Source organism: Rutidosis leptorrhynchoides, chromosome 6 (genome assembly GCF_046630445.1).
Source record: "Rutidosis leptorrhynchoides isolate AG116_Rl617_1_P2 chromosome 6, CSIRO_AGI_Rlap_v1, whole genome shotgun sequence".
Classification (NCBI taxonomy): Eukaryota; Viridiplantae; Streptophyta; class Magnoliopsida; order Asterales; family Asteraceae; genus Rutidosis; species Rutidosis leptorrhynchoides.
Genome location: NC_092338.1, coordinates 47,187,571 through 47,205,333, shown reverse-complemented (window position 1 = coordinate 47,205,333; position 17,763 = coordinate 47,187,571). Strand labels below are relative to the sequence as shown.

Below are 17,763 nucleotides of genomic sequence, written 5' to 3'. Positions count from 1 at the left end.
CGGGGATTAATCGGGGATTAATCGGATTGTACTATTTATATTAAAATATTAAATTTCAAAAATTATATGTGAAAATATAGAATAAAATCATAAATATAAACATAAAGTTTAACATAATTGTCTAAAAGTGTTTATTTTGTTCAAAATTTTTAAAATTCTAGTTCAACTTCATGTTAAAATGTTGACCAATTTTGACTTTGACCAACTTTGATTACCAAATTTGATTACCCATCAATCGACATTGACCAACTAATTAAACGGATTTTCAAAAATCGGAACGGACTGCCCTTAACAATGATTAATCGGGAATTAAACGGTGAGTAAACGGGTTTTTTGCAACACTGCTAACGTCCATACTTAACGGACATTATCACAGGGACTTATTCCGGACCTTTTTTGGCATTTAACTATTTAACTATTTATAATTAAATCTTTTAAGTCCGTTTATCGATATCGATATCAATATCAATATCGAATTCTAATTATCTATTTATAGAGATAGAGATATATAGAGATCTGATTTACGGAGTATTAACCGGAGAATTAGATACTGCGATCGTAATCTACACCTCAAATAAATTTCACCGTACCCTTCCTTCATCTGCCCACCCTCTAGCCCTTCCTCCTGCCGGACTCACCCACTCTACTCCGCCGTACGCCACCGCCTTCCGACAACACACTGTATTCGTTCTTTTAAAAAGTAAGTTAGTCCAACGCTGATGATTATTATTAATTCTTATATATTAATATCGAAAAATAAGTTCAATAATAGTTTTTTCTATTGTTTTGTTTAATGCGACTTTATATCTGGGCAATACAAGTATTTAACGGAGTTAGGGTTTAAACTTTCTGATTAATTAGGTTTAACTTTTGGGACTTTTTTGCAATGTGCAGATAAGTTAGGGTTTTAGGGAGGTATAAGTCGGAGTAGTTAGGTTTATCTAATGATTCTGTATTATTCTTGTAAAGAAAACGTAAGAATGATTCGTCAAGAAGCCAATGTGAGCGTTGGTTTTTAAAGTTTAAGTAGGATTATGGTTAATACCTATAAATTTTGAATTATTTGTAGTGATTATTGCAAAGGATAACTCGTAATTTGCGAGCACCATAGTACCTAAAGTCAAAGGCTGAGGAAAATTGTACATTGTGTTTCTGGTGGTTAAAATTTAAGCGCTTTAGTATGTCTATATAGTTAAGTGTTTGAAAGCGTTTGCGCATCTGATTATATCTTTCATGTACTCTCACAGGTATCTATAGTAATTGTTAGATCTTGTGAAAGACCTGTATAAAGATGGCAAATTCGTCCATACCTGGTATCCTCGAGAAGGTTAGAAGCTATGATTCTTTTTGTTATCTTTAATAGATCGTAAATCGCATGTGTTGACGAATTAATGATTATTGTGCAGATGACGGGGAAAGATAAAGATTACAGATATATGGCAACATCTGATCTATTAAATGAATTAAACAAAGAGGGTTTTAAACTTGATAGTGACCTGGAGATAAGATTGTCTAATACCGTTCTACAGCAGCTTGATGATGCAGCTGGTGACGTGTCTGGATTGGCTGTCAAATGGTTTGCCTGTTAACTTGCTATTATAATCAGTTACCATGAATCACTTGTTAAAACAAATTGTTACTTTTGCTTGTGCACATGCTGTCTTGGTTGATCAACTATTAGTAGGTCTACACCGTGTAAACATAATGTATTCTCTTGAACAATATATGCATGTATAATTTCGTTCACATACTACTTGCACACACACACCCTCCCACGTGAGTACTTGCACGGTCGCACCCACATTGACAGCCACATACACACACATGGTCAAAAAGGGATGAACATTTGCCTTATGCCACTCCCGTTTTCCTACCTCTTTACCATAAGAGTTGTAGTTTTTGTGTATTGTTGCTCCTATTGCACATGTCCTTAGTTTACTGTGCGTGATCCGGTGTTTGTGTTCTTTTAATGTCACTAACTTGACCTTTTTATAACTTTAATTTAATGTGTGTTTGATTATAGGTTATACCTATAATTTGGCTTATGGTGAAGAGTTATAGTTTATATAATTTCTGTGTATATTGTTACTATGATGAATGAGTTTTTTTGGTTGATTATCAAGTGAAAGCTTTCTTTTTTACCCAGTCCTTTTGACACTATAACTTGTTATCTAGTCTTGCTCCTCTGGTAAAGAAGGTCAACGAGGCACAGGTACTGGAGATGACTGATAAGCTATGTGGTAAGTTGCTGAATGGGAAAGATCAGCATCGGGACATTGCAAGCATAGCTTTAAAGACCATATTTTCTGAAATCCCTACATCGTCTGTTGCACAATCGGTTCTTGTTTCCGTTTCTCCAAAGTTGATAGGAGGAATTACAAATCCTGTGAGTTGTTGATAAACTACCACCAAATGTTTCTGTTTGTCCAGTTGATATATGAGTTTTCATCTCATGAGAATTATATGTTTATTTTTCCTAGGCAATAAAGACGGATATTAAATGTGAATGCCTTGATATCTTGTGTGACATCCTGCATAAGTTTGGAAATTTGATGACATCAGATCATGAAGCTCTGTTAAGTGCGCTATTGCCTCAGTTAAGCTCTAATCAGGCTACTGTTAGAAAGAAGACTGTATCGTGTATTGGTAAGTAGATTGGCTGTTAATTTGGATGGGCATTACTTTCTGCTTTGGTGTTTTAAAGATATCGAACTAAATTGTTTTGCTTTGTTGTAGCTTCCCTAGCCTCAAGCCTATCAGATGATATGTTAGCAAAGGCCACAGTTGAAGTTGTACGGCTTTTAAAAAACAAGGGAACAAAATCCGAATTGATCCGCACGAACATACAGATGATTGGGGCTATAAGGTTTGTTTGTGTATATACCTTCTCTTTTGATGATTAAATGGTCAGCAATTTCTTGCTACCATAATGTATTCTAGTATCACTTTTGCATTACCGGGTATCTTCAGATCTATCAAATACTTCTGGTTTCTGAATGTGTGAAATGGCATGCAGTGACCACTCTTTGATAACCTAAGAGGAAATAATAAGCTAAACTCACGATACTGTCTTAATTTTTTCTAAATTAGTAGCATAGGCAAAATGCACACGTAGAGAATAAAACTAGCTAAAATTATGATTATGATACTGTTTAAAAGGGTACTTGTTCAAGTGTTTTAATGGTAGTTTTAGAACCAAGTAGTTAGAGTTATGTGTGCAACTGTTTTGTTCCAAGGTCACATCTTTTTTCGTTGTTTGCTTTTACTTCATTAATTAACAAGTTATTAATTGTTTATATGCTAGCCGAGCTGTGGGTTATCGATTTGGTCCTCATCTTGGAGATACAGTTCCAATTCTTATTCAATATTGCATGAATGCTTCAGAGAATGATGAGGAGCTTCGTGAGTATAGTTTGCAGGTAAACATTATGTTGTTTGTTCTGATGTATTATTAAAATTTATTTTTTATTTTCCAAAATTACCTACAACTTTGTGATGCAGGCTTTGGAAAGTTTCTTGCTTCGATGCCCGAGGGACATTTTCTCTTACTGTAATGAAATATTACATCTTGCTTTGGAATATATTAGTTATGATCCCAACTTCACTGATAATATGGAAGAGGATACTGATGATGAAATCCATGAGGATGAAGAGGACGAGTAAGTTTTCTAATGCGCCTTTTCTAATATGGATATATTAAGGTTTTCATTGACAATTGTTGGTCTAATGAGTTGTGCTTGCTTGGTTGATTTGCAGTGATAGTGCCAATGAATATACGGACGACGAAGATGCCAGCTGGAAAGTTCGAAGGGCGGCTGCAAAGTGCCTGGCTGCACTCATTGTTTCCCGTCCCGAGATGCTCTCGAATCTATATAATGAAGTAATACTACTTAATCTATTGAAAAGAGTAGTTGGTTCTTGGCATAAGTTCATTAGTTAACAAAATATTTTCACAGTTATATGATATTTTTGGTATTTACAGCCCATGGAATCAATAGTTACTTTTTTACTACACTGATTTTATTTTTAATTTTTTTAGTTACCATCTTGACTAGCATTCAAGGACAATATGCATATGCAATTTAATGATGTTTTGGGTGAATGTCATGCAGGCTTGTCCAAAGTTGATTGACAGGTTTAAAGAGAGGGAAGAAAATGTCAAGGTACATGTTAAACTTACTTACCTTGCGTATAATGAAGTGATCGCTTTACTGATGTTGAGTTCCATATTGCGCAGATGGATGTTTTTAACACCTTTATCGAGTTGCTACGCCAAACAGGAAATGTCACAAAGGGGCAGGTTGACATTGACAAACTAAGGTAAGTTAATCGTGGATAATATTTTAGACCAGAGTTTACTATTAATATCATTGAATATGTCAAAATTCACTTTCCACCTTTTATGTTTTAAAAACTAATTAAAGCTTATAATCCAAATTCATCACATATCTTGTAGCCCCAGATGGTCATTGAAGCAAGAAGTTCCCAAGGTTGTTAAATCTATTAACAGGCAGCTGCGTGAAAAATCTATTAAGACAAAGGTAGGTCAATGTTAATGTTTATTACAGTGACCAGTACACTTTTGTTTTTTTAGGTTATTTATTTTGTAAATGATTGATCTTTATTCCTATTATGATGTCATAAATGCTATGTATCCAGATTGGTGCCTTTTCCGTTCTAAAAGAACTTGTCGTTGTTTTGCCTGACTGCCTTGCTGACCATATTGGATTGCTCATTCCTGGAATTGAGAAAGCACTATGTGTGAGTGATATTATTTCATATTATGCCTCTGGAAATTTACTATTTTTGGTTGTCGAAATAGTATAAATTACGTTTGTTTGCTTAAGTCTATTTATTGTTTCTCCTTTTAGGAAAAATCTTCAACTTCGAACCTGAAGATCGAGGCTCTTATATTTACGAGATTAGTTTTATCATCTCATTCTCCTGCTGTTTTTCACCCATACATTAAGGTAATGTTGTAGAAACTATAATGGTTTTCTGGCTGTATTTTCAATTGAATCTCACTGTAGATTATTCATAAAACTAGTTGCATGCTATTTCTATTGAAGGTTTATTGTTGTTGTAAACTACAGGGTATGATACTTGTTATCTTATAAAAAATTTCCTCTAAAGTTTGATAATTGATTTTATTATGATATTTTTATAGGCTATTTCTGCTCCTGTTTTATCTGCCGTTGGTGAACGATATTATAAAGTTACGGCTGAGGCACTAAGAGTATGCGGTGAACTAGTTCGAGTTGTGCGTCCAAACATTCAGGTTATTTTCCATTTCTGTTATGAAAAAATTTGATTCTTTACAGTTACATTCCTGAGATTATTTTCGGATTCTTTTAGGTGTCTGATTATGATTTCAAACCGTATGTCCATCCAATATATAATGCTATCATGTCACGCTTAACGAACCAAGACCAAGACCAGGAGGTCAAGGAATGCGCTATATCTTGTATGGGACTACTTGTGTCAACTTTCGGTGATCATCTCACACCACAACTACCTGCATGCCTTCCTGTCCTTGTTGACCGAATGGGAAATGAGATAACCAGACTTACTGCTGTCAAGGTTTGTTTAAATGCCATCATTAAAGTTTACTACAAATTAATTGACAATTCTACCCATAGACGTACTGATTCAGTATTTTTTCACTTCCTTTTGTTAAAACATTTTATGTCCTTCCGCATATCTAAAATTAGATAGATAGACCTGTGAAGTGTACTTAACTAAAATCAGATATACTTCTGAAGTGAAATAGATCTCTAAAGTCAATTAAAATGCCTCTTTGCTATATTAAATAAAAAAGATACGACTAGAATGTTCACTTTGGTAGTATATTACTTTCAGTCTACATTTGTACATTTGTGTGCGAGTAAATAAGAATTTTATTTGCTTGATTATCTCATAAGCTGCCCAAAATGGTATTACAAAGAGATTAATGGAAGTTCAGTAGGTGAATAGAATCTCGTTTGTATCTCCTGTAAGCATTATGGATTCATGGGTTTGTTTTATGCATTTCTGTTATTGATAAAATACTAGTTTTTTGACCCGCGCTTTCGCTGCGGGCTGGTTCCGAAAAGGTACTGTAGCTACAGTAGCAGCTACAGTATCGGGAATTCGGGTCGGGTTGGTGGAGCGGGTTAGGGGATCCGGATGGTATTGGGTTAGTGGTTTGAGGGGTGTTGGGCAAATCATGTTTTAAAAAAAAAAGAAAAAAGAGTTACTATTAACGCATGGTGTCAACCAATCATAAGTTGACACCATTTACCACAATTAAATATATGTATAATGGATCCTTTTTCAAGTGTTCATTTTTATTAGATAGTTAGGCCGGTTTTGTTTCCCATAGGATACAAGTAGGAAATTACATGTCTTTTTCTTCTTATTCTTAAATTTATTGCAGGCTTTTGCAGTCATAGCTGCATCTCCGCTGCACCTAGACCTTTCTTGTGTGCTAGAACATGTTATTGTGGAGCTAACGGCATTTTTACGCAAGGTATAGGCAACACCACTATTAAATATCTAAGTTTTAAGGGTACTGTTTCTTATGTAACGAACGTTGGAGCAAAACATGAATCTTGATTGATCTTCTTGTGTGTGTGTGCGTTTGTGTGAACAATAGGCTAATCGAGCATTAAGGCAGGCAACACTGGGTACATTAAACACATTAATTGTTGCCTATGGTGATAAAATTGGATCTGCTGCTTATGAAGTTATCATTGTGGAACTTTCAACTTTGATCAGGTTTGCCACTTAGACTTTCTGAAATTGTTTCATGTGCTTGTCGAATGTCTTAATGCACTATATATCTAGTAGAGGTGGTAATTTCTGAACCAATTACTTAAAAAAGTTGATTTGGGTCATCATTATATATCTAACTGGCAAACGGGTCAAAAGTGAACTGAGGTATTTACTTGCTTAGAACTTCATAGATTTTTCGAATAATTTAATTTTGTATTATGTATACATCGTTTATTTATAAAACTTGAGTATGAGCCTGAACCCACATACCTCACTGTACGATGCACCCATTTTAGCACATGTATCCTACTAATCTGCAAACTAATTTGCACTTTTTTTGTGTCTTACTCACCAGTGATTCCGACTTGCATATGACTGCTCTTGCTCTTGAACTCTGCTGTACGCTGATGTCAGACCGTAGGTCGGGTCCAACTGTCGGTTTGACCGTTAGAAATAAAGTTCTTCCCCAGGCTCTGGCTGTTGTCAAAAGTGCATTACTTCAAGGACAGGCCCTCTTGGTACCACCTCAATCTAATTGATGGATTTCTATTTTCGTGAATGATAATTTTTCTAAATCGAAATTCATTGTTTGTAACCTTGTAGGCTTTGCAAAACTTTTTTGCTACTTTGGTTTACTCTGCAAACACGAGTTTTGATGCTCTTCTGGAATCTCTTCTTTCAAGTGCTAAACCGTCTCCTCAATCGGGTGGTATTGCAAAACAAGCTTTGTTTTCGATAGCGCAGTGTGTTGCTGTACTCTGCCTTGCTGCAGGTGACAACAAATGCTCGTCTACTGTAAAGATGCTTACAGATATCTTGAAAGCTGATACTACTTCTAACTCGGTACGTTTCTCACCTTTGTCTTATTAAATGGTAATTGAGATGCTTTTTATGAAGCTTGCATTTCGAGCCTGGTAACAATGTAAAATGGGCCTAGTGGTGATATGCTGTTCACAATCCACTATATAAAGAAAGTACAAAAAATTTATTTATTAATCTCCAATAGGTACGCTAATGCTAGAGAGGCACATATAATAGTACTATTAAATGTCGTAGCATTCAACATACCTCATTTGATCTTAGATAATACAGTACTAATTTTTCTTCTTTTTTATCTTTTTGATAAATTTTATATCATATCTAAGAATCCAACATTCTGAGTGTTTGTCGTGTTTGACTAAATTCTAATCTTTGCACATTAAAATACCCTTTTAAGATGCTATTTGGCTAATTATGAACATTTTTCTGCTTTTGCAGTGTGATATCTGTTTTGCGATGTTGTCTTAATGCTATTCGTTTTTATCTCAGGCTAAACAACACCTAGCCTTGCTATGTTTGGGTGAAATTGGGAGAAGAAAAGATTTGAGCTCACATGCACACATAGAAAACATAATCATTGAATCTTTTCAATCTCCATTCGAAGAAATAAAATCTGCAGCTTCTTATGCTCTTGGCAATATTGCTGTCGGGAATCTACCCAAGTATCTGCCTTTTATCTTGAACCAAATCGATAATCAGCAGAAAAAGCAGTATCTTTTGCTCCATTCTTTGAAAGAGGTATTTGCTAACTCGTGTTTCCGTGTAGCTAGAATCTCTATTGACATAAAAAATAACGAGAATAAAGGCTTAAACCATCGCTTTACTCAAGGCAATTTAACTTTTTTAACAGGTTATAGTGAGACAATCTGTTGATAAAGCAGAATTTCAAGATTCTAGCGTTGAAAAGATACTCAATTTGCTATTCAACCATTGTGAAAGTGAGGAAGAGGGTGTTCGTAATGTGGTAGCAGAGTGTCTTGGAAAAATTGCTCTTATTAAGCCTTCAAAACTTGTTCCTGCTCTCAAGGTATACTATAAGCTTTCTATATTGTTTTATTATGGGCTAAACTTAGATGTGGGTAGTCAACGGGTCAAATAGTGTCATGTTAGGTATGAGTTGAAATGTTCCGCACAAGGTTGGCCTAATCCGTAAACACTCCTTTTTCCATTTGTAAATTTTTTACCCAGTAGTTAGTTTTTATTATGATCACAAAAGCAGCATTTGCTACAAACTTAGAAACTGAATTGAAGGATTTAAGATGCTGTTAATATTAAAAGTAGACTTTGGGCACCTGCTGACTTGTATTAGATCAAGCATAATGTAAATTGGACCCGATGAGGAATGTTTACTTTATACACAACATATTGAAGCTCATTTTCGTTTAATTGTTTCCGTAGGAGCGAACAACGAGTCCTGCGGCATTCACCAGAGCAACAGTAGTTGTTGCTGTGAAGTATTCTATAGTTGAAAGACCCGAGAAGATTGATTCGGTTTTGTACCCTGAGATTTCTTCATTCCTCATGCTTATTAAGGATCAGGACCGGGTAAGTGAGCTTATTTTCTTGATTGTAGAGATTTGGGTTATATTATAAATTTCCTAAAAAACACATGTACAAGTGATTGATGATTGAATCTTAATGAAAATGGGCAGCATGTTAGGCGTGCAGCTGTTTTGGCTTTGAGTATAGCTGGTCACAACAAGCCAAACCTCGTCAAGGGCCTTCTTCCAGAACTTTTGCCACTTCTTTATGATCAGACAGTTATTAAGGTAATGTTTATATATTCCTTTCACTTATTAAAGGAAAATCAACTTATGTTTAAGGATGAGAGAATTGGTTGGGCTGCCTAATGTTACATGGTAAAATGCTGAATTTTGTAATAAGATTCATCTTTGTTAAGCTTCTGTAAACTAGTGAGGTTTGAAATCTGTAACAGAAAAGTCGCAAAATCTGACTGGGCACATTATTCAACATACAAGTATCTAAATATATAAAATTTCTCTAAGTAAAGACAAAAATAGGTTAGTCTTGTGGAAACCAATCAAAATAATCAATTGTTTGTTATTATGCCAATGAGTTTTTAACTAGTAATATGAGCTTTCCTAAAGTTATCTTGCGAGAGTATCCTACCATTTATGCAAATTTTAGTGATTTTGATTGATAAACTGCCCAAAGCTTTCTCTTACTAATCTTTTGTTTTCATCAATTGCTTATTTGTTTATTATATGTTGACTTCATTATGTTTGTGCAGAAAGAACTGATTCGAACTGTCGACCTTGGACCTTTTAAGCATACAGTTGATGATGGTCTTGAGTTGAGAAAAGCAGCTTTTGAATGTGTAGATACATTGCTTGACAATTGTCTTGATCAGTTGAACCCATCATCTTTCATTGTGCCTTACCTTAAATCTGGTCTTGATGGTGAGCGCATGATGATCTCTCATCTATAATTCTACTTTTATTGGATTTTGAAACTATTGTAGACTCTAAACAAGAACTAACATCAAGTTCATACTCAAGAGTCGATAATTACTTGTTCGCGAAGTGGGTGGGTTGCGGAATTTGGTCATAACTCATAATGGGTGATCTCTTGTACAAGTAAATCCAGGCTGGGTTGACCCGAAACACTTCGTATCCAGAATTCTATCATTTTTTGGATGAGGCGATTTAGGTGTTTGTATACATTGATAATACACTCAGGGTGAACCTTGACCGGTGTACCCATCAATGATACAATGGGTTTAGATTCCTACCTCTAATACTAATATGGGTCATTGCCTTAATAGTGTTTTAATACCTTTATCATTTGTCATCACAGATCATTATGATGTTAAGATGCCGTGCCATCTCATCCTCTCAAAACTTGCTGACAAGTGTCCTTCAGCCGTGCTAGCAGGTTAGTACTTTTTTTCTTTATTGTTTGACTGTTTACATGCATTTTGATATTAATCTAATACCATCGATGTTTGTGTTTTGACAGTTTTAGATTCATTAGTGGACCCACTCCAGAAAAGTGTTACTTTCAGGCCAAAGCAAGATGCTGTAAAGCAAGAAGTTGATCGTAATGAGGACATGATTAGGAGTGCACTTAGAGCTATTGCTTCTTTGAATCGTATCAGGTGTGACCCTCATCTCTATTATAGTTTATATCCATTTATTTTTAATGTTTATTGTTAAGTTTTTAATAGTTTAATTTAAAGGTGACTTTCTCATCTGAGTCGTTTTCTTTTTGTTTAATCTTTTAACTTGACCAATTTGACCCGTTAGAGAAAAATAACTGAAAACAAATATATCTTCAAATGGGTCAAAATTGCTACGTCTACTCATAACCAGTTGTTCACTTTGCAGTGGAGGAGATTGCAGCCATAAGTTCAAGAATCTGATGGCTGAAATAGCGAAAGCACCATCACTGTGGGAGAAATATTGTTCCATCCGCAACGAGTGAACAATGGGTTCAATACAGTGGGACCAAGGTGAGAACATGTCGGGCTTGAATGAATGTTTTATGAAGTTGCAAAATATGACTGGGGGTATAACTTCATTCGTATAGTACATGTTAAATTTTGCCTTGTCTGGATTTTGGTTTTGTATTATGTTGATTTAACTTTGACACAGGACTTGATTTTGGTCCCTATTAGTTGTCAACTGGTTTTAATGGGAGAATGATATGAGAAACAAGACATCTTATATTCTGCTCATGACATTATTTCGATTCTCCATGTATTCATCATATATTTACAGCCCGTGCGATGAACCAATACAATACTGACACGTTTTCTATCCAAGGTACCCGATATGAGACTCAACAACCATATTTTAAACAAAACATTACGCAATTTTATACTCTTTTTCTTCTCAGAACATGAATAGTTCTTAGGTGAACTCAAATATTGCCTGAAGTTTTGATTGTTTCTTTTGGCATAATTAGGCGGATCCTCCATAATTCCGCGCCTTGTCCCTAAGTTTTTTTTTTTGTGGATCATCCCTCCGTCCAGATATCGTTAAGTTTCTTGTTAAATCCAGTCATGAGTTGCACATGAAGGCTAAAGGAGTCTTTTATGATTTTTTTCATAAATTTCATCTTCACAATCCTTCACAAACCGTAATCTTTTAACAAAATTCTCAATCAAATCGCATCCACCTCAATCCAATCAAATCTTAATTTTTAACAATAACATGAATCAAGATCAGATTCAAAATCATCTTGCTTATAGTTAATGGTCATTCTGTAGTTCTTAATGATTTAGTTACAAAACTGATAGCATAGTAAACTAAGAATGAGACTGCACACATGTATATTTATATATTATATATTCATCTTATAGCTATTGTAACATGTTATAATATTGTATGCAATATCTGTCTCTTATCTTTAACCTTTATCTTCCAATGGTCATCACTAAGACCCGAATTCTTCGCTATCCCTCTCCACTTTCTTATCCGTGCATCCATTTGTTTCGTCAACCCACAAAACGGCCTCAACTTACTAGGCATCGTTTCATAAACGCTCCACCACTTTTTATGAGCCGAATCACTAGCAAATCGTCTACGATTCAACATATCCCAATTACAATCATAATCCTTATAACACGTCCATGGCTTCAACCCCAAATAATGAATTGTGTATAAATCATCAGGGACTTGACGTTTTCTGTTTTTCGTACCTTGAAAAACTTTTAGATGATTTACCTTCGAATGTAACCTATGCCACCATGTAAACGCTTCGTTAAGAAAACCTTGATCGCCTCCATTATATGATGCTAAAGTATCTATCTTTTCCATTAGGGAATTAAACATACATTGCGATGGTTCGATTAAAATGACACCCGAGTTGAACAAATACCTATCATTTCCAACAGCCGAAAGCTGCGGATAGTTAAAGAACTCGTCTAAGTTCTTCAAAACTATTAAATCCGCGTCTATAAATATAACTTTGTCGTACTCAATGAGTTGCCATATTCGAAGCTTGCTATAGTTATACTCGTTGTATGCTCCTTTTTTCGCATGAGGACTTTTTATACGTTGAATACGCTTGATCTTCCATCCTGCAGCTTTTAGTCCTCGAATGGATTTAGGGGATATAGAATCGTCGACTAGTAGAATTAGGTCTTTTGTTGAGTTAGTTTGTAGAATGCTTTGTGCTAAAGCGATTGCACCACAAACGTACGTTTCGGACGAGTGTAGAACAGTTACATACGCCTCTCGTGGTTTGTATATGTTTGACATCAATCTACCTGAAAATCGACACATTGTAAATACAGGTCATGAAATTATACTCTTGTTTTTCTATTATTTTGAGGGAGAGAATTCTTAAAAGAATCACTAATAACCTTTAAAAAGTACCTTTTTCCTATAATTTTATTCAGTAATTTTTAGAGAGAATTCTTAAAAGAATCACTAATAACCTTTAAAAAGTACCTTTTTCCTATAATTTTATTCAGTAATTTTTAACGGGGAAATTGATGAAAATACACTTTTTTTTTTCTTCAAGGCTTCAAACAAAATATACTTTTTAAAAAAAAATTGCCTTTTTACACCATTCGGTAGACGGGATTTCTGTCTACCACTTTTATCTGTCGTCTACTACCATTTTTACAAAGTAGTAGACAGTAACAACAAGGTAGTAGACAGTGAGAACAAAGCAGTAGACAGCCAATTACAAGGTAGCTGACCGTCTACTGCCATGTTGTTACTGTCTACTACCTTGTTGTAGGTGACGACTGACATGTATTATTGGTGTCGACACCTACAACAAGGTAGTAGACAATAACAACAAGGCAGTAGACGGTCAGCTACCTTGTAATTGGCTGTCTACTGCTTTGTTCTCACTGTCTACTACCTTATTGTTACTGTCTACTACTTTGTAAAAATGGTAGTAGACGACAGATAAAGGTGGTAGACAGAAATTCCGTCTACTGAATGGAGTAAAAAGATAATTTTTTTAAAAAAATGTATTTTGTTTGAAGCCTTAAAAAAAAGTGTATTTTGAACAATTTCACTTTTTAAGGGGCGATTGTCCCTTCTAAATTAGCCCAAAACCTAAGATAATGAACTTGTAACCTTCATTTTACTTGCCTATTCATGAACCAGTATAAATAACATACATATTCTTTATCCATCAAACTTGTACATATGCATAGTCTATAAAGCTACTCCATGTTAATATAGACCCCCTTTAGTTTTAATCAAGGGTTTTGTTAATGACAACACTATAAATTATCATTAAAATGTTTAACAATATAAATGATTGTATCTTAAGCCAGTTGATATACATGGAGACATATTTAGTCCGAACACGTTGGTAAAAGTCCTGACTAGACCGACTAGTGCTTGACTAGTTGAGATTTTGAAGTAATTTGACTAGTCTCCAATTTGATGATTTATTCGACTAAGTTATCGAAAGTTTAATTTAGTAAGTCAATGTCGATATATTAGTTTGAAGTCGGATTTATTTGGTGGAAGTCAAATATAATTAAATTTAAAGTTGCTCAATGTCCGACTAGTATTTGACTTGGCCGATAAGCCCATACAAAATACCCCCACTGGTCACCGATTAACACCTTTTACAACTTCGACTGCGGGTATACATATATCGAGACTCATTATCTGTCCACTAGTAAATTTCAATTTTATAACTCATACTGATTATTATTATTATTTTTTTTTTTTTTTTTTTTTTTGTTGTTGTTGTTGTTGTTGCTATTTTGTATGTAATTTTTTTTTTTCTTTAAAAGCAATGAAAACATTTTAAAAAACAGAAAAAAGGAACAACTGAAGGGCCTCGACCAAACAAAGGCAAGGCTGAGCCAAAGGAACACGAAATACAACTAAGGGTGCAAAGATTGCAACCCATACGAAAAAACAAACCACACGAATTTACATATCTAAATACATAGAAGGATTTGTGATCCAAGTGCACCAGTCGATATTTTTTCCTTTGAGCCTACCCGAGATCCATTCGAAAGACTTCACTTGAATATCATTCAATAACATCGGAGCCGTCCTCGTAGAAATATTTTGAAACACCAACGAATTTCTACTCTTCCATAGGTAATATGCACACACCCATTCGACGGCTTGCCAAATTTTTTTACCGAGAGAAGACATGGCATGCGGCGATTTTCCATGAAGAATATCGGAAATGCTTGAAGGAGACCAAGTGCCAAGATTCCACCACTTATAAACTCGATTCCACACGTCTAAAGAATGTCTACACGTCTAAAAATATCGGAAATGCTATTTTGTATGTTGTATATGAATTTGTGGTATTATAAAAAGGTATCCACTTTTGTACAAACATAAAACAGATGCAGTCGTTTATAAATCAGAAGAATCGTGATCTACTATCCCAAAAACATTTAAACATTTGCAAATCTTATCTATAAAGAGTTAAAGACTGTATTTAGTGTCGCTCAAGTTTATTACACTTAACTTGGGATTGTTGGAGCTATTCTTATTTAATGCAGTTTCTTTAATAAGAATTAAAGTGCAAATAGGGAAATGGCTAAAACAATCAAATAGTATACTCCCAAGAGAAGTCAACTTTTAACAAATTCCATTAAATAAATATGCCCAATCTTTTACATACCTAAGTACCTTAGTAGACGGCCATATCATACACTTAAAGTGATGAAATGAATAAATTAGCAGATTATCAGAGGCGTCTCTCTTAAACATTTGTAAATTGTAAGTCGCACTAACTTTCGAAATTTTAAAAGGGTCTAAAATTTTGAATATCGTCTATAATAACCATTCAATTATATATTTTGTAACAATTAAATGAGAAAATTCATTTATCTAACAATTTAGTCTCAAAGTTTTTTTATATTGATTACGTCTTTTAAATTATTATTTATTTCGTGTTTTAAAAAATTTAACGTATATAAAAGTCCATTATTTTATATCTCAAACAACCACTGTCAAATTAGTGAGGTGGTCCTCCAAATACAATCAAATATTATAAACATTATATGATTTGATGTAGTGGTATCTCATATCATTTCATATAATTATATATTCCTATATATAGATCTAAATTAACTAATCATTTTTTATATTGTTGAGAACAATTATGGACCACATCTTTTTAAAAAATTCAAAATAATCTCTGCCGTTTTATCTTATTTTTTTCGTAAATGTTTTTGATTTGAATTAATTGACTGATCAATATTTCTTCTCACCGAAAGTTAAAATGATAATGTTCTCACAAGTGCTATTCTCTCTCTCTCTCTCTCTCTCTCTCTCTATATATATATATATATATATATATATATATATATATATATATATATATATATATATATATATATATATATATATATATATATATATATATATATATATATATATATATATATATATATATATATTCTATTAAAATCCTATAATGATGATGTCATTATTAGAATAATTCTTTTTTTTTAAAAAAAAAATTAAAAAACAAAAGAAAAAAATCTAAGCATGGTGGGTGATGTCATTAAGTTAAATAATATTAAATTGAAATTAAATCTTATTAATTAATTATTACTATTAAATCTTATTAATAATTATTTTACTTATTAAAATTAAATAATTTTGAATTATTTTAATTAATTATTTTGAATTGAGTACGAGAAGGTATAAAAGCTAGGCAGAAGGAAACCATGACTAAATTTATATTTTAATTTACACTTTTAAAAAAAATGACAATCAATATTATCTCTTATGATTATATGTGGATTGTTTAATATGCATTTTAGGTGTTTGATGAAATATTCAGCTGACGAGTTCGGACTCTGTGATTTCACGGGTCATTAAACTAAATGACTTTAGCATTTATGTTCACTTAATACATAAAACATATCATTAAACTGTTTCGTTTAAACAAACTCGTGGTTGCACGGGTCATTTCACTAGTATATATATATATATATATATATATATATATATATATATATATATATATATATATATATATATAACCGCATATTGTCATTAATCCTAGCTATTTCATTATATGGAAACTTCTAAGTCTTTAATAATGTGAATTGTCAATGTTATCTGTATGATGTATTCGTATTTGATATATCATAATCAAAATAATGCATATCTAATTGACTAGAAACAAAACAAATTTGTTTACGTAATAAAGCAATTAAAAGAGAAGTAAGCAAGAGTCACAATTGTAACAAAGAAGACTAGTTCAAAAATAATCAACGAAATAAAAAATTACCATTTTGTTGTGAAGATGGTGATGAAATCATGCAAGAACCAACAGGCAAATTCACCTTTTCTTTAAGCCTCTTTAAATCTGGTTTATAGATCATGTATTCACTTTCTTCCCAAATTATATCATCGCACCTAAATATTTCCCACATTGGTCTTGACCACCCAATAAACACAACATAAACCTCCTTATATTCACCACCTTTTCCTAACCCACTATTCACCAATACATTAGCCACAACTAAATTTACTTGCAACCTAAACACATCTCTAACACCCTCAGGAACCCGAGCCACCACCACGTCCACTTTGTCGTACGAATTTGGCATAGGGATATTCGGGCACTTCATGGGACCATACTTTCCATCCTCGTCCACCCACTCGGGGAATAAATCTTCCCATTTGCTATTTTTATCTACTTTTTGGAAATTTATTGTGATTAAATCAGATGAGCTATTGAATCGGGCATTGTCAACGTGATCAATGTTGACTAGCCCGATTTTTAACTTATCTGAGCGGGTTTTGATCAAGAATTGGAGTTTTTCGTACCAATATGGTGGTGGTACTATGGTGTTAAGACGCCGAGTGGATGTGGCTAGCGGTTCGTCGTTATCAGGATGGAGATTGTAATAAGTGGTTGTGTGGATCAAAAGTGTAAATATGAAACAAATTAGGAGAAAAATGAAAAGGGGAAAAGGTTTTCGCTTTGAAAACAATGACTTTGATGCCATGCTGATTTTCACGTCTCTTTGTAGCTTGGTGTTTATATATTATTATATAATAATAATAGTTTTATGGCGCTCGTGCGTTGCACGACATTTATATAATTTAGTAGTCGATAAAGTTAATATTGATACTTACTAAATGTATAATATAAGTACAATAAAAATCCTTTATTACTGATAACATTTGTGCCGAAAACATTAATATTGAATACTAACGCATAGATTATGAGCCTTCTATTAGAATCATTTTAACTTCGATTGAT

The 17,763-nt window shown here is 33.6% G+C and overlaps 2 protein-coding genes across 2 annotated transcripts; one reads left to right on the top strand and one right to left on the bottom strand.

Moving 5' to 3' along the window:
• Positions 1–488: 488 nt before the first annotated feature.
• LOC139855699 (cullin-associated NEDD8-dissociated protein 1-like) lies at positions 489–11,314 on the top strand. The gene is made up of 28 exons (XM_071844947.1): positions 489–700; positions 1,248–1,327; positions 1,407–1,576; positions 2,176–2,386; positions 2,481–2,646; positions 2,737–2,866; positions 3,305–3,419; positions 3,502–3,659; positions 3,757–3,880; positions 4,113–4,163; positions 4,238–4,320; positions 4,457–4,541; positions 4,660–4,761; positions 4,872–4,970; positions 5,168–5,278; positions 5,356–5,580; positions 6,416–6,508; positions 6,635–6,756; positions 7,109–7,271; positions 7,357–7,596; positions 8,062–8,310; positions 8,423–8,599; positions 8,971–9,117; positions 9,225–9,341; positions 9,824–9,992; positions 10,390–10,467; positions 10,552–10,690; positions 10,920–11,314. Exons 2-28 carry the CDS (start codon positions 1,292–1,294, stop codon positions 11,014–11,016), a joined length of 3,657 nt encoding a protein of 1,218 aa, XP_071701048.1. The 5' UTR covers positions 489–700; positions 1,248–1,291; the 3' UTR covers positions 11,017–11,314.
• A 470-nt stretch (positions 11,315–11,784) lies between these two features.
• Positions 11,785–17,506, bottom strand: LOC139855700 (putative UDP-glucuronate:xylan alpha-glucuronosyltransferase 4). The gene is made up of 2 exons (XM_071844948.1): positions 16,783–17,506; positions 11,785–12,805 (listed from the first exon to the last, which is right to left on the bottom strand). Exons 1-2 carry the CDS (start codon positions 17,504–17,506, stop codon positions 11,910–11,912), a joined length of 1,620 nt encoding a protein of 539 aa, XP_071701049.1. The 3' UTR covers positions 11,785–11,909.
• Between the last annotated feature and the right edge of the window lie 257 nt (positions 17,507–17,763).